Below are 17,091 nucleotides of genomic sequence, written 5' to 3' on the forward strand. Positions count from 1 at the left end.
AATATGCTGCTAAATTCTGTTTGCCAGTATTTTGTTGAAGACTTTCATATCAGTGTTTATTAGGGATATTGATGTGTAGTTTTCTTAGGGTCATTTTCTGGCTTTGGTATCAGAGTAATTCTGGCCATATAGAATGAATTCGGGAATGTTTCCTCCTCTTCAGGTTTTTTTTAAAAGTTTGAGAAGGATTGGTGTTAATTATTCTTTAAATATTTGTAGAGGGGCGCCTGGGTGTTGTAGTCAGTTGAGTGTCCAACTCTTGGTTTCAGCTCAGGTTGTGATCTATTCCTCTATTCCTTACTTCTGTCTTATTATTCTATCCATTATTGAAAGTGGAGTATTGAAATTTTCTTTTTTTTATTTTAAGATTTTATTTATTTCTTTGACAGAGACACAGCGAGAGAAGAAACACAAGCAGGGGGAGTGGGAGAGGGAGAAGCAGGCTTCCCGTGGAGCAGGGAGCCTGATGCGGGGCTCGCCTCGATCCCAGGACCCTGGGGTCATGACCTGAGCCGAAGGCAGACGCTTAAGAACTGAGCCACCCATGCACCAGGAGTATTGAAATTTTCAACTATTATTGTAGAACTGTCCATTTCGCTGTTCAATTCTATCAATTTTTGCTTCATATATTTTGGTAGTCTGTTACTAGGTGCATAAATGGTTATAATTGTTATATCTTCTTGCTGTATTGAAACTTTTATTAATATATAGTGTCCTTTTTTGTCTCTTGTAAACTTTTTTGATTTAAAATCTATTTTGGAGGTGCCTGGGTGGCTCAGTCAGTTAAGCATCCAACTCTTGATTTCAGCTAAGGTCCTGATCTCATGAGTTGTGAGATCGAGCCCCACGTCAGGCTCCACGCTCAGCAGGGGGTCTGCTTGAAGATTCTTTCCCTCTGCCCCTCCCCCCACTTGCATGCGCACTCTCTCTCTAAAATAAATAAATCTATCTTAAAAAAATAAAGTCTCTTTTGTCTGATATTAGCGTATGCAATATACTACTCTCTTTCAGTCACTCTCTTTTAGTTGCTATTTGCATAGAATATCCTTTTCCATCCTTTCTCTTTCAACCTATTTGTGTTTTTAAACCTACAGTGTATCTCTTATAGATATCATATAGAATCATTTTTTAAAAATACAATCTCCTAATCTCTATCCTTGATTGGAGAATTTAATCTATTTTATATTTAAAATAATTACTGATAGGGGAGATTTACTTTTATCATTTTGCTCTTTGTTGTCTATTGTCTTACAGCTTTTTGTCTCTGATTTTCTACATTATTGTCTTCTTTTGTGTGTAGTTGATTTATTTTGTAGTGAAATGTTTGAATTCCCATCTTATTGTTTTGTTTATATTCTTTAACTATTTTCTTTGTAGTTACTATGGATATTATAGTTAACACCCTAAGGTTATTACATTCTAATTTGACTTTATACCAGTTTAACTTCAATAATATCTGAAAACTGTACTCCTTTAATACTTCCATATACACCTCTTTCAGACACTGACGCAAATTGATGCAAAATTACATCTTTATATGTGTGTGTCCAAAAACAAACTAATGATGTTTTAAACATTAGTCTCTTAAATTATGCCAAAAACAAAATGTAAGGTTACAAACCAAAGTTACAATAATACCAGTTTTTAGACTAGTTTTTAAAAACACATTCATCTCTTAAATCATGTAGAAAACAAAAATTGGAATTACACGCCATTGTTATATTAATGTTAGATGTTATAACTGCCCATGTATTTGCCTTTACTGAGATCTTTATTTCTTCATAGGGCTTCAAGTTATTGTCCCGTGTCCTTTCACTTCAACCTATAGGACTACCTTTAGCATTTCTTGCAGGGCAAGTTCTGGTGGTTACAAACTCAGCTTTTGTTTATCTTGGAATGTCTTACTTTCCCCCTCACTTTTGACAGACAGGTTCACTGGATAAAGAATTCTTGGATGAGATGTGCCTGGGTGGCTCAGTTAGTTAAGCGACTGCCTTCGGCTCAGGTCATGATCCTGGAGTCCCGGGATCGAGTCCCGCATCAGGCTCCCTGCTCGGCAGGGAGTCTGCTTCTCCCTCTGACCCTCCTCCCTCTCATGCTCTCTGTCTCTCATTCTCTCTGTCTCAAATAAATAAATAAAATCTAAAAAAAAAAAAAAAAAAGAATTCTTGGATGAAAGTGTTCCTTTTGGCATTTTGAGTATATCAGGCCAGTGCCTTCTGGATTCAAAAACTTCTAATGAGAAGCCTGCTAAAAATCTTATTGAGTATCTTTTACATGTGACAAATCACTTCTCTCTTGCTGCTTTCAAAATTCTGTCTTTTTTTTTTTTTTACTTAAATTCAATTTAATTAGCATATAGTGTATTATTAGTTTCAGAGGTGGAATTCGGTGATTCGTCAGTTGCATACAACACCCAGTGCTAGTTATTTCAAATGCCCTCCTTAATGCCCACCACCCAGTTACCCATCACTCCACCCACCTCCCCTCCAGCAACCCTCAGTGTGTTTCCTATAGTTAAGAGTCTCTTATGGTTTGACTCCTTCTCAGTTTTCATCTTACTTTATTTTTCCTTCCCTTCCCCAATGTTCATCTGTTTTGTTTCTTAAATTCCACATATGAGTGAAATCATATGGTATTTCTCTTTCTCTGACTGACTTATTTCACTTAACATAATACCCTCTAGTTCCACCCACATTGTTGCAAATGGCAAGTTTTCATTCTTTTTGATGTCTGGCTTTTGGCAGTTTGATTAGAATGTGTCTCAGTGTGGATCTCTTTGAATTCATCCTACTGGAGTTTGTTGAACTTCTTGGATACTTATATTCATGTATTTCATCAAATTTGAGAATTTTTGGCCATTATTTCTTCAGATATTCTCTCTACCCCTTTCTCTCTTCTTCTTCTGGGACTTCCACAGTGCATATGGTGGTCTGCTTGATGGTGTTACAGAGGCTCTGTTCACTTCACCTTTTTTTCTGTTCCTCAGACTTGATAATTTCCATTGTCCTATCTTCAAGTTCAGTGATTCTTTCTTCTGCCTGCTCAGATCTGCCTCTGAACCTCCCTAGTGAATTTTTCATTTCAGCTATTGTATTTTTCAGTTCTAGAATTTCCTCTTGGTTTCCTTTTTAGGTTTTCCCTCTCTTTATTGATATTTCCCTTTTGTTCATACATCATTTTCCTTACTTTATCTATCTCTTCTTTTAGTTCTTTGAGCATCTTTAAGACAGCTGTTTTAAAGCCTTTGTCTATTAGATCCACCATCAGTCTTTTTCAGGGATAATTTCTGTTGGTTTATTTCTTTTTTCTTTTGATTGGGTGACACTTTCCTGTTTCCTTGTCTGCCTTGTGATATTTTTGTTGAAAACTAGATATTTGAATTCTAATAATTTGAATCTAATAATCCTATAAATCACATGGTAAATGGGGAATTTTTACTAGTTTAGTACATATTCTTAGCAAAAACTTTTCACTAATAATTAGATTCAATTGGCTGATTTTATTTTCATCCTAACTGCAATGCAAAAATTTTCTCTTCTAACTAAATACTAAATAACATCTCTCTTAAAAATGTCCATCAGAGTGGGCGCCTGGGTGGCTCAGTCGGTTAAGCGACTGCCTTCGGCTCAGGTCATGATCCTGGAGTCCCGGGATCGAGTCCCGCATCGGGTTCCCTGCTCAGCGGGGAGGCTGCTTCTCCCTCTGACCCTCCTCCCTCTCGTGCTCTCTGTCTCTCATTCTCTCTCTCACAAATAAATAAATAAAATCTTTAAAAAAAAAAAATGTCCATCAGAGATCTCAGGGCCAAGAGCCAATGGATATTCCCTCTGATTAGCTCATTAAGATAATTTTTCAGTAAAATAGAGCAATTTGAACCTATTTTATACTGTCTGTAAGGATCTAACTGGTTTTTCAGTCAAAAAGTCAAAAATAACCTCCAATTCTTTCTGATTTTGCCCTAGGGCATGCAGGTCCTGTGACTTTGGACGACTGTGGGGATATTGACAACACTATGGTGCTTCTGTATACTTCTGTGGAAACCAACAAAGTATGTCTGACTTCTTATCAGGAACTTGGGGTTAAGTGACTAGGTGAGGAAGGATAACTACAAGGCGAGTGATAGCAAAGGAATTAGAGAAGTTGTGTTTAAAATCTGCAAGTTATTTATTTCAGATTCACAATTATGACCTACTTAGGACTGTATTCTTTAAGCATTTTGACGCATACCTTATTTAGAACGTCCACACTCTATTGGCTGTATATAAAATACCCACCCAGAATACATTGATATAAAGACCAGACTATTGATGGGATACTAACGAGAGGATGACAGTGCTCTCCTAAGAATTGTTTATTTATTTCCACAGCTAAAAATTTCAATGAAACATTCTCTATTCTCTCCATCTGACTCATGAAAATCATTAATTGTGCTATCTTTCTGACACATATAAACAGTCCTATAATGTCATGCTCTTATTCATGTTATGTATCTCTTTTCTCCTCACCTACATATAGGTTCTTTAAAGAAAGGGAGTGGGTCTTACTTCTCTATGCCTCCAGTGCTTAGCTTCTTATATGGCATATAGTTGATGGCTGATCATCATTTAATTTAAAAACAAATCACCTGGGGCGCCTGGGTGGCTCATTCGTTAAGCATCTGCCTTCGGCTCAGGTCATGATCCCAGGGTCCTGGGATCGAGCCCCGCATTGGGCTCCCTGCTCCACGGGAAGCCTGTTTCTCCCTCTTCCTCTCCCCCTGCTTGTGATCCTGCTCTCACTGTGTCTCTCTCTGTCAAATAAATCAATAAAATCTTTAAAAAACAAAACAAAACAAAAAACAAATCACCTGTCTTTATGTCACCCAAAGTAGTGCCTATGACAAACTATGAAAGCCACTGTTCTGCCAACCAAATGGTCAGTAGAAAGTTTCTCTCTTTAAGATGTCATGTCCTGACATAACTAGGAATCTAAGAGAAAAAGTTTTCTTTTTCTTTTCTTTCTCATTTTTTCATGTGATTTTCCAATGTGATCATTATGACATCTTTAAGTCATTTATTTAGTGTATATATTAACCCACTTTCTAAAAATATATCTGTAATAAAAATGTGGAAAGCTAGAGGAAAGATGTCCAGATTGAGAAAGTTAAACCAGAAATTTGAGGGCAACATTTCAAAAAAGTACTCCATAGTTTTCAGTTACTATAAAAAACTTGAAGTGTCATCAATGCTCCAGTTATTATAGTAATTATAAAGAGAACTCTACTCCTCTCTAAGTTATTTGTGCTGGGATGATGCTCTTGGAGAGAAGCAAATACATGTGGGAAGATCCTACATCAGCCTCATAACTGCTCTTCAATATGAAAAATGTTCTGTGCACTTATTCTCTCTGAAAGAAAATCTAGCTGAATTTTTCAATAAAGGCAAATCTAGTTGAATTTTTCAATAATCTAATTCCATCAGTTGTGCTGTATAATATGTACATATAGGGAAACCAGGGATTAATTCTCAAAACACAGGGATATAAATAAGTTATTCTATATCCGGAGGAATTTTCAATAGAGATTCAATGTACTGTCTCCTAATATTAGGATATTTACTACCCTCAATATATGCAATTATAGATCATGCTTTCAAGTTAAAAGTATATTTCTAAAGATGTAAAACTTTTGTCCAGAAAGTTTTGAGGGAATGGTGTTGAATTTAGAAAGATGATCATTATATGCAGCAGTAATATAAGGATATATTAATATATCCTATCAGCAGATTGCTTGAAAAAGAAAACTTTTATCTTAGAAACCTAATTAGTATCATGTACAAGACAGCACATTAGAGCAAAAGGATAGAAGAGATTTGAAAATTATGTAATTGACAGAATTTAAATGTGAATTATTTCAGAGCCCCTTGACATGTATCAAAATGGATAATGAACGGATTTTAGCTGTAGTGCATTTTCTTAAGATATTATCTTCAGGGTGCCTGGGTGGCTCAGTTGGTTAAGCAACTGCCTTCAGCTCAGGTCATGATCCTGGAGTCCCAGGATCGAGTCCCGCATTGGGCTCCCTGCTCAGCAGGGAGTCTGCTTCTCCCTCTGACCCTCCCCCCTCTCATGCTCTCTCTATCTCATTCTCTCTCTCAAATAAATAAATAAAATAAAATAAAAAAGATATTATCTTCAATAGCAACTTAATATTGTGGAAAACATTGGTACTTCACTTGCCATGTGACTTGGACCTAACCATTTAATTTCTTTTGGTCTCTATTTTAACATTTTTGTAATATGAGAGACTTGAACTGGTTCTCTAAAGACCCGAAGAATCTATGTTGGGTAGGAGTTACCAGTATGAGCATAAAGTACCCTATGGTCATAAAGAAACAAAAATAATTGACCCAGCTGGAGCTTAAATCTACTTTCATGCTGTGAACCAATAAATGGATGCCAACTAGCTAGCTCCTGCCTGCTAAACATTACCTGTTTCACTGAGAATTGTTACTATGAAATTCAGATGTCATGGGCAGGACAATCTCATCAGAAGTCATTCTAAAATGTCTTTTTCTGTTCATCCTTCTTCTTTTTCATGCCCTGACACAGTACACGGTTCTCTTGAGGTATGACACCCATGTAAATAAGACTACCCCAGAGATTAAGAACCCCATGTTCATCTGGATGAACCACAAACTTCCAAGTGATATCCCAGGCCAGGGTAAGAGATCCCTTAATCAGTTTTGTTTTTGTGAACTTGCTTTTCTGGTAAGGTAAGTACATTCAATGGTTTATGCAATTAGCCTGCGTTTTTATGTTTTCATTTGTTTTGTTTGTTGTCTGAATTAGATTTGCCAGGTTTGTAAAATGTGGGCTTTACTTCCCTGCCTAATGAATGATATTATAGTTTTGATTAAACACTGAAAATATCCCTATTCTAATGTAGCTATACCTCTTTTTAATGTGTCCTACCTAACCACTGACAAAAATTATCCTATAGAAAATTAGGTTTGACAACTGGCAAAATGAACACAGACACATGTATTCTTAATGCCACTGATTCCATTTTACTGCAATAAACTCAAAGTATACATATTTCAGCAAGGAACACAAGATGCCATCAGCCATCAGTCATCAGTGAGCATGGCTTCAGAAGTATCCCCCGTTTCCTCACCGGACACATACTTGGGTTATAATGATGGCTACTCACCTACTTAAGATGAGGTACTATCATGTCATGGAAAGCCCTACCATGACCAGGACTTCACCCATGCAACTTCCCATACAACCATATAACACTGGCCATCCCTGGACAGGACCAGCCAGGTATCTCCTGGGCAACAAGGTCTCAGGACAGTCTGGCTCAGCCAAGACTTATGACAATGAATAGTAAGTAATTTCACGTTACTAATCTATTTCTAGAGAAAGAAGTTTAAATTTGGACAAGCATTTATGCCCAAAGATGCAAAAAAAAAAAAATGTAGAAGCAACATTAATAAAATGATTTAGCAGATGATGATATATCCATAAATGGAGCATCATAAGCCAATTAAAATAATTATTTACAAAGAATTTTAAATGACATAGGAAAACTTATAAGGTAAATTAACAGGAAAATAAACAACTTTTTAATTTAATGAGATTCTAACTTTGTAAAACAATGTTAGAAATAGATTGTAAAGAAATATGCTAAAATGTTAACAGTGGTAGCTTCTGAGTAATAGGATCCTAGGAGTGGGTTTTTTTGTTTGTTTGGTTGGTTGAGATTTTATTTATTTATTTATTTATTTATTTGCTATTTTATGCTTTTTCTAATTTTCCAAATTTTTCCATAATGACTGTATTAATTTACCACTTTTAAATATTAAAAAATAAACTAGAAATATTTCTCTCCCAGCCCTGGTCTATTGCCAGAAACTGAGGTCGATATGACATAAAGAGAAAAGCTCTGGTTTGATGCACTTCCTTGTGTTAATGTGTTGGATGCACTTGCTATGTTTTCAGTCCTCTTGTGTTCCATGAGTCAAATATGGTTAAAAATGACTCCTGTATTTTTATTCAGTAGCCATGAGCAGTTGACTAAAGCAAAGAAGCAAAGAGGGAAGTGGGAAGTGAGGTTCCCATTCTTCTAAACAATAAGCAATCCTGAACTGATTTCAGATTTACTGCTATCATTTTTTAAGTTTTTATTTTAATTCCAGTTAGTTAACATACAATGTTATATTAGTTTGAGGTGTTCAATATAGTGATTCAACACTTCAGTACATCCCCCTGTGCTTATCACAGCAAGTGCCCTCCTTACTCTCCATCACCTATTTCACCCATCCCCCCTAAATCCCTCCCCTCTGGTAACCATCAGATTGTTCTTTATAATTAAGAGTTTGTTTCTTGCTTTCTCTCTCTCTCTGTTTCTCTCTTATTTTTCCCCTTGGCTTGTTTATTTTGTTTCTTAAATTCCACATATGAGTGAAATCATATGGTATTTGTTTTTCTCTAACTTATTTCCCTTAGCATTATATTCTTTAGCTCCATCCATGCCATTGCAAATGGCAAGATTTCATTCTTTTTTATGGCTGAATAATATTCCATTAAATATATAAAGATGTGATGTATATAAATATATAAATATATATAAATATAAATATAAATATATATATCACATCTTCTTTATCCATTCTTCAGTCAATGGACACTTGGGCTGCTTCCATATCTTGGCTATTGTAAATAATGCTGCTATAAACATCAGGGTGCATGTATCCCTTTGAATTAGTGTTCTTGTATTCTTTGGGTAAATACCCAGTAGTGCGATTGCTGGATCATAGGGTATTTCTATTTTTAACTTTTTGAGGCACCTCCATACTGTTTTTCAGAGTGGCTGCACCAGTTTGCATTCCCACCAACAGTGTGTGAGTGTTCCCCTTTCTCTGCATCCTCGCCAACGCTTGTATCTTGTGTTGCTGATTTTAGTCATTCTGACAGGTGTGAGGTGGTATCTCCTGTAGTTTTGGCTTGCATTTCCCTGATGATAAGTGATTATGAGCAGCATCTTTTCATGTGTCTCTTGGTCATCTATATGTCTTCTATGGAGAAATATCTATTCGTGTCTTCTGCCCATGTTTAATTGGATTGTTTTTTCAGTGTTTTATAAGTTCTCAATATATTTTGGATACTAACCTTTTATTGGATATGTCATTGACAAATATCTTCTCCCATTCTGGAGATTGCTTTTTAGTTTTATTGATTGTTTCCTTCGCTGTGCAGATGTAGTCCCAATAGTTTATTTTTGCTTTTGTTTCCCTTGCCTGAGGAGACATATCTAGATAGAAGTTGCTATGACTGATGTCCAAGAAGTTACTGCCTGTGCTCTCTTCAAGGATTTTTGTGGTTTCAGATCTCATATTTAGGTCTTTAATCCTATCCCAAATAATAAAGTACCTAGGAATAAACCTAACCGAAGAGGTGAAAGACCTGTACTCTGAAAACTATAAAATACTGATGAAAGAAATTGAAGATGACACAAAGAAATGAAAAGACATTCCATGCTCACGTATTGGAAGAACAAATATTGTTAAAATTTCTATATTACCCAAAGCAATCTACACATTTAATGCAATCCCTATCAAAATACAAATAGCATTTTCCACAGAGCTAGACCAAACAATCTTAAAATTTGTATGGAACCACAAAAGACCCCCAATATCCAAAGCAGTCTTGAAAAAGAAAAGCAATGCTATCATTGCTTTTTAAAGTTGATTTCTTTTCATTAGCAAGATTTTTTTTAATTAAGCAATTTTTAAATGATTTTATGTATTTATTTGAGCTAGAGAGAGAGAGCACAAGTGGGGGAAGAGAGAGGGAGAAGCAGACTCCTCACTGAGCAGGGAGCAGACCCTGGGATCATGACCTGAGCTGAAGGCAGACACTTTTTAATTATCTTTAGAACCATCTGCAAGCTTTGTACGTTTAAACCAAACTTACTTTTGAAATATATCTCTTTTCTTGTGGATTTCTGCAACTCTCTACTTCTTTCTTTTGCAACTTTTTGAATTACAATTATTTTTTCTTTTCCCTTAATTATAGTGACAATGTTAGTTTGTATTTTTAATATATTTCCTTAAGAGTTTGTAGATATTTTTTTATTCAACAGAAGGATCTGCTCTTTGTAAAATGCTCAACTTCTCAAAAAGCAATTTTTAAATGATTTTATGTATTTATTTGAGCGAGAGAGAGCACAAGTGGGGGTGGGGAGAGGGAGAAGCAGCCTCCTCACTGAGCAGGGAGTCCGAAGTGGGGCTCAATCTCAAGACCCTGGGATCACCTGAGCCGAAGGCAGACACCCAGGCACCCTTCAAAAAGTAATTTTTGAGAGAGCTCTCATTATTTACCTAAAAGAGATCACATTAAATATTCATGTTATATTATTCGTATTACAGGGACATTGTATCATTCTGAGCAACTTCACTTCATCCTCATTTAACCAGAAAATTCAGTTAGCCAGAGCTTTTCATTACTCGACTGTCCCTACATTTAATTTTAATCTTTATAAATAAAGTAACTCAATCTTTCAAATAGTATACAAATCAGATATTCATCTGGTCTTTTATCTGGGTACACCACTGCCCCCTAAGTAACAGAATGTCTCATCTGGAGGTAACACCATCACTGTCATTTCATTCATTCTACAAAGGTTTGCTAGTGCCAGGCAGTGTTCTCAGCACCTGGAACACAGCAATGGACAACGCACATGTGTTCCTGTTCCTCATCCACGCCAACATCATCTGCCTCCTGGGTTACAATGACATCCACCTGACTTCCTGCTTCGGTCCTGCTTCCTGCCCACCTCCAGTCCAACCAACTTTGCCACCAGAATGAAAGCATGGATCCAGTCATATTGTCACACTATTGCTAACACTCAATTGGCAGCTCCCCTTTACCCATAAAGTCCAAAAGACTTATTATAGCACAAAATGTCCATGATCTTCCTACTTCTCCAGCCTTATCTTTCTTCTTACCTGAAATCCCTTCCCCATTCCCTCAATTTCCACCTACTTCCTTAAAAAAAAAAAAGGAGGGGGAGATCTTGCAACTTCATGCCCCTCTGTCCTTAGTAATGCTACTACCTCTGATTAAAATGTATCACTCCCCCATATGACTGGTAAGCAGCCACTCATCTTCAACATTTAACTTGAATTTCATTTTTCTAAGCTTTTCCTTAGCCCCCCAGGAGGCTATTGATCCTGCCTACATCCCACCCAACTTCTAGCTTAGAATTTATTTGATACTTATAGGTTTACACATTTTTTAAAACCATACACTGTTTAAGTGTATGGTCTATTCTTTTTTTATTATTATTTAAATTCACTTAGCCAACATATACTACATCATTAGTTTCAGATGTAGAGTTCAATGATTCATCAGTTGCATAAAACACTCAGTGCTCATCACATCACATGCCCTCTTTAATGCCATCATCCAGTTACCTCATCCCCCACCACCTCCCCTCCAACAACCTTGTTTGTTTCCTATAGTTAAGAGTCTCTCATGGTTTGTCTCCCTCTCTGATTTCTTCCCATTCAGTTTTCCCTCCCTTCCCCAATGATCCTCTCTGCTGTTTATTACATTCCACATATCAGTGAAACCATATGACAATTGTCATTCTCTGATTGACTTATTTCACTCAGCATAATACACTCCAGTTCCATCCACATTGATGTAAATGGTAAGATTTCACCCTTTTTGATTGCTGAGTAATATTCCATCATATATATATACCACACCTTCTTTATCCATTCATCTATCGATGGACACCTTGGCTCTTTCCATAGTTTGGCTATTGTGGACATTGCTGCTATGTAGGGGTGCAGGTGCCCCTTCAGATCACTACATTTGTATCTTTAGGGTAAATACCTAGTAGTACAATTGCTGGGTTATAGGGTAGCTCTATTTTTAACTTCTTGATGAACCTTCATACTGTTTTCCAGAGTGGCTGCACCAGCTTGCATTCCCACCAACAGTGTAGGAGGGTCCCCCTTTCTCCGCATCCTCGCCAACATTTGTTGTTTCCTGACTTGTTAATTTTAGCCATTCTGACTGGTGTGAGGTGGTATCTCATTGTGGTTTGGGGTCTATTCTTTATTCACTTCTGCCCAACAAAGTACCTTGCAAGGGATGAAAGAAGAAAGGAGGGACAATGAGATAACTATAAATCTGTTTCTACTCAGCACTTATCCACACTGCGTTAATTTTAGTCAATTTACTTCTCTAAGTGTGAGTTTCTTCCTTCTTCAGATGAGGAGATTTGTTAACTGATTCCAAGATTCTTTCCAACTATCATACCATATGACCTGGGGTTATAAACTCTTTCCACCATCACTGTGAATCTAATTAAATAGACTGTGATAACCACAGCAGCCACCAGAAGGCAGCAGAAGCTTAACGTTCGAACTATATAATACTGGGACTTGATAACTCAAGCAAAACTGAAAAGTATGTTGAATTAACCACCTCTATATTTAAATAGCATACAGCATATTTAAATATCATAAGTATGGGCGCCTGGGTGGCTCAGTTGGTTAAGCGACTGCCTTCGGCTCAGGTCATGATCCCAGAGTCCTGGGATCGAGTCCCGCATCAGGCTCCCTGCTCGGCGGGGAGCTTGCTTCTCCCTCTCCCTCTGCCTGCCGCTCCCCCTGCTTGTGCTCGCTCTCTTTCTGTCAAATAAATAAATTAAATCTTTAATAAATAAATAAATAAATAAATAAATAAATAAATAAATAAATAAATATCATAAGTATATTTAGTGCAGTGAGATGTTCATGCTGTGGGGGGTAGACAGGAATTGAGATGGGGAGGACCCAGCAGACGGAAGTCCCCCTAGTCCCTCCAATTCATGCTCTAGTCTATGGGATGTGTCATTTCAGTAGACTGATGAGTAGAATCGTTGATGGGTGAATTATATTTCTCATACCGATTTTGAGAGTGGTGGTAAGGAGTGATGATCACAGTAATAAACAGAATTCACATCGTCAGATATGCCCATCCAAATCCAAGATACTAATCTGTTTCTGCCCTGATGAGAACAGAAATCCAGAGCTCACATTTTCACTGTTAAAAATTTCCCTTAGCAGGAAACAAGATAAGCAGAAGTAAAGTCCTATGTTAGCAAAGCATAAATCCTTCAAAGTCACCCCTTATAGAAAGCATGGAGACATTTTTAGTGAAGAAAATTCGTGCATGTGATGTTAAAATCCAATAGTAAAAATATTCATAATGGAACGTGAGTATGCCTGGCCCCTCCTCTGTCAGCTCTGGTCTCTCAGTCACTTCTGCCTTTAGTTTGTTGCATATTTCTAAATAATATGCATATATTTCTTGATTCATAAGCTTTGGATGTTATCTGTTTATTTCTTGTATTGATAAAAGATTTAGTTCATCTTCACTAGCCCTACTTTTTTCTAACCTTTTCTCAAATTAGTTATATCTTTTTGTCAATACATTTATTGGGTGCCTTTGTAATTTTAATTAATATGCATAAGCTTCTAGTACTGTTCTACCAACTATATAAAAAACTTCATGGAGCGCCTGGGTGGCTCAGTCAGTTAAGCATCTTTCTTCGGCTCAGGTTATGATCCCGGAATTCTGGGATCGAACCCCACGTTGGGCTCCCTGCTCAGTAGGGAGTCTGATTCTCCCTCTCCCTCCACTCATTCTCTCTCTCTCAAATAAATAAATAAAATCTTAAAAAATAATAAAAATAAAAATAAAAACTTCTTGATTCCCAACTTGGTAAGATGAAGATGTTACCTTCCTGCTACCTTCCTACTACCTATCTATCTTTCCTACTACCTCCTTCCTACCTCCCAGATTCTCTGTATTTTTCTTTAATTTGTCATAGCTGATAATATTTATTTGGCAGTCATATAAACCCTCTGTCATTTACCTATAAGTTGATTCTATAAGTTGAAAATTAGTAACATTTTCATCATTATTATTTATATAAAGCTAATAGTACTCTATTGCTTAGAATCCATTCCATTTTTCCTTCTTGAACTCACTAACTTCCTATTCTAATCAATCCATCGTGGCATATACAAAACATGACTTTCTTGTACAGTTTTACTATTGTTGTTGTCCTTCTCAGTCGAGGCCTGTTCCTCTGCATATTCAGTTTCTGTTTCAAAGCTTCCTTGGGTTGGATCCACATTTTCCTGAATTCCACTTACCCTTCTGTCAGTCTCTTAAATTGCTTCATCTTTACAACTCCACCTACACACTTGTGCTCTAATAAATAAAATCACTTACATCCTTCACTGACTTCCATCAATGATTTTGTAGCACTTGCAGGCAATACTGTCATTTAATATTCCACAATGACTGGCTTTTCCTCTGATTGTGCTTGGTATTAAAAAATAGTTGACTCTGGAGCCCTGGGTGGCTCAGTCGGTTAAGCGTCCAACTTTTGATTTTGGCTCAGGTCATGATTCAGTGTTTTGAGATCAAGCCCCACGTCAGGCTCCACACTCAGCAAGTGAAGACTGCTTGTCTTTCTCCTTTCCCCCGCTTGCATGGTCTCTCTCTCTTTCTCTCTCTTAAATAAATAAATAATAAATAAAATCTTTTAAAAAAATAGTTGACTTTCTTCCTCTGTGAATCCTCCTTAGGTATATTGGTTTCAAGGACATCAGGTGGGTTTCCCACCAAAATTATTTGCATACTGGACACTATTTTATGTTCTTGTGATATTTGGTGATTCCCATAGAAACGCAGTATGCAGTCTATAAGGACCACTGAAATTAAACCACTTCCCCTGGCACATTCCAGGTAGTTTTCCTCAGAGACCACAGATACAGGACCTATATTACCAATGAAGGGATTAATAAAAGATAAAATTTTTTTTAAAAGGTCTCTCCTTTTCCCTCCTTCAAATGAGATTATATAACTAGAATCTTTGAAATGATTTTATTCTCTTTTCAAAGATCCTTACTAATGCATTTTTCACTCTTTTCTGCCACAGGCCCTCAAGTCCTGTTGATTGCAGTCTTCACCCTCACAGGAGCTGTGGTTCTGCTCCTGCTCATTGCTCTTCTGGTGCTGAGGTACCTACCACCCCCTTTGTCTTGCTGTGCTCATCATCCAAAGAGCGGGGGAGGGGAGAGGGAGAAGTCTGATGTCATCAATGATAATATACATCGACAAGAAGGTGTCTAGACAGATCTAAGATCATGAAGGCATTCTGCATCAAAGACTACATCGAGGGCAGAACAGTATTGAATGGATCAGTTAGAGACACCTGAACTCATATCTATCTCAGTTCTGTGACTTAATAGTTGTGCGGTTTTTAGTGTGTTATTACAGGTTACTTAACTTCAGTATCCTCATCTGAACTGTTGTGAGAACTTGAAATAAAGTGTGGATAGTGACTGCCATATAATAGGCATCCTATAGATGGAAACAGCTCTTCTGCTGTATTATTGGTATTTTGTGGGACATTTCAATCTCTATATTATATAGTGTTCAGGCTGGAAGAGTCTTTAGAAATCATCTACTTCACACCTCCCATTTTAGCCTGGGGAAAGAGACCCAGAAAACCAAATGGCTTGTCTGGAGTCACATCACCAGGTGGTTGTAGGGCCAAAACCAGCACTCAAGCCCTCTGACCATCAGTTCCATGGTTGTTCTACTCAATTTGGACAGATGAAGTGCCCAGCACAGTGTTAGACGCATACTGTATGCTCAGAAATATTTGTTGAATATATAAATGAATGCGTGAATACCACACTATGCTAATCTGTTATGTTAAACACATAAAACTTTCCATCCTATTATATTGTCAGGATCACCTCCATTTCCCAGCTGAACCAGAGAATAGTTTTTCTCTTCGTATCACATGCTTTTATCGGTGTGGCACTGTACTTTCTCATGAGAGAGTCCACTCTGTTGGATGTCAGTTAAAGGTTTCTCCAGGAAAGGAAGTAGAATGTTCTGTTCAGTCTGAAGGCAGAACTTGACTCCTGTAACTTTGCATTACCCCAAATTTGAGCTGTATATACACATATACAGTGTATGCTGGCCATTTAGTTGAAGATAACCAGAAACCAAAATTTGAGGAGAATAAAGCCAGTCAATAGCAAGGTCACAGATGTGGCTGATGCCCTTCAGGAACCGAGTCCAAATGAGTGTCAGCTTCAGATCGGGGGGAATCACAAGGTAAAAGACAGTAACAGATGGAAACAGGAAGAGACAGGTGTGTCCTGTCTGGCTGGAGCAATGGTGTGTCCACAAGGAGATCTGGTAGACAGATGTTATTCTTATAGTTTTCCATTACAACTGCCTATATAAGGAAAATAGTGAATGATTTATGGCATCCTCTGATTCAATATGAATGACACGTGGCTCTGTAGGGTCCCAAGAGTCTCTTTGAATGCAGAGATGAGAGCCTTTAAGGCTACAAGCCTTCTTTGCCCCAGGTCCTAGGATAATCATTGGTCAATAATATGCTATTTTATATGTATTTAATAGAGGAATACTCAGAGTTAGATGGAAGCATAGGAAGAAAATAGTCATTTCTGCTTAGAATCCAATAAGAAAAGCATCATGAATGACCTAAGAAGGTGAGTAGAAGTTTGTCAAATAACCACAAGCAAAGATAAACTCAAGGACAAATAGGTCAATGGAAAAATTCAGATTCTAGAACCAGACACAGCAAGCATGAGAATTTGGAATATGCTAGAGGTGACATTACAAGTCAATTGGAAAATGATGGCACGGTAGGCTTGCAACATGGAAAAAATGAAATTAAAATCCTACCTGAAACCATACACAAATATAGAGTTCATTCCATACGGATTATAAATGGAATAAAGACTTAAATGTGAAATTCAAACTTCAAAACTTAGAGGAAATTAATAGAAAAGGACTTTATGATCTCAAGTAGGAAAATATTTCTAAGATAGAAACGTCATAGAAGAAACAAAATAAATGGGGCCATAATAAAAACTAAATGTTCTATACAACAAAGTTAAAATAAGCAATAAACTAGAAGAAAGTATTTGCAACTCAAAAGGACAAAAGATCTGTTTTGCAGAATATATAAGGAACTTATGTAAATTA

The 17,091-nt window shown here is 37.0% G+C and overlaps 1 protein-coding gene across 4 annotated transcripts in view; it reads left to right on the plus strand.

Annotated features, from left to right (window-relative positions):
- GUCY2C (guanylate cyclase 2C) overlaps window positions 1-17,091 on the plus strand; it is a 123,977-nt gene that overhangs the window by 71,380 nt on the left and 35,506 nt on the right. For all 4 annotated transcript variants that reach the window (XM_054507169.2, XM_064591538.1, XM_064591537.1 and 1 more), the window contains 3 exons: window positions 3,966-4,051; window positions 6,592-6,703; window positions 14,996-15,077. In XM_054507169.2, the coding sequence (XP_054363144.1) occupies window positions 3,966-4,051; window positions 6,592-6,703; window positions 14,996-15,077 (280 nt within the window). The remainder of the gene's footprint in view (window positions 1-3,965; window positions 4,052-6,591; window positions 6,704-14,995; window positions 15,078-17,091) is intronic.

The sequence above is a fragment of the Mirounga angustirostris genome, unplaced genomic scaffold, assembly GCF_029215605.1.
Source record: "Mirounga angustirostris isolate CCGP_5_RB_7025 unplaced genomic scaffold, mMirAng1.0.hap1 SCAF_5, whole genome shotgun sequence".
NCBI classification, from domain to species: Eukaryota; Metazoa; Chordata; class Mammalia; order Carnivora; family Phocidae; genus Mirounga; species Mirounga angustirostris.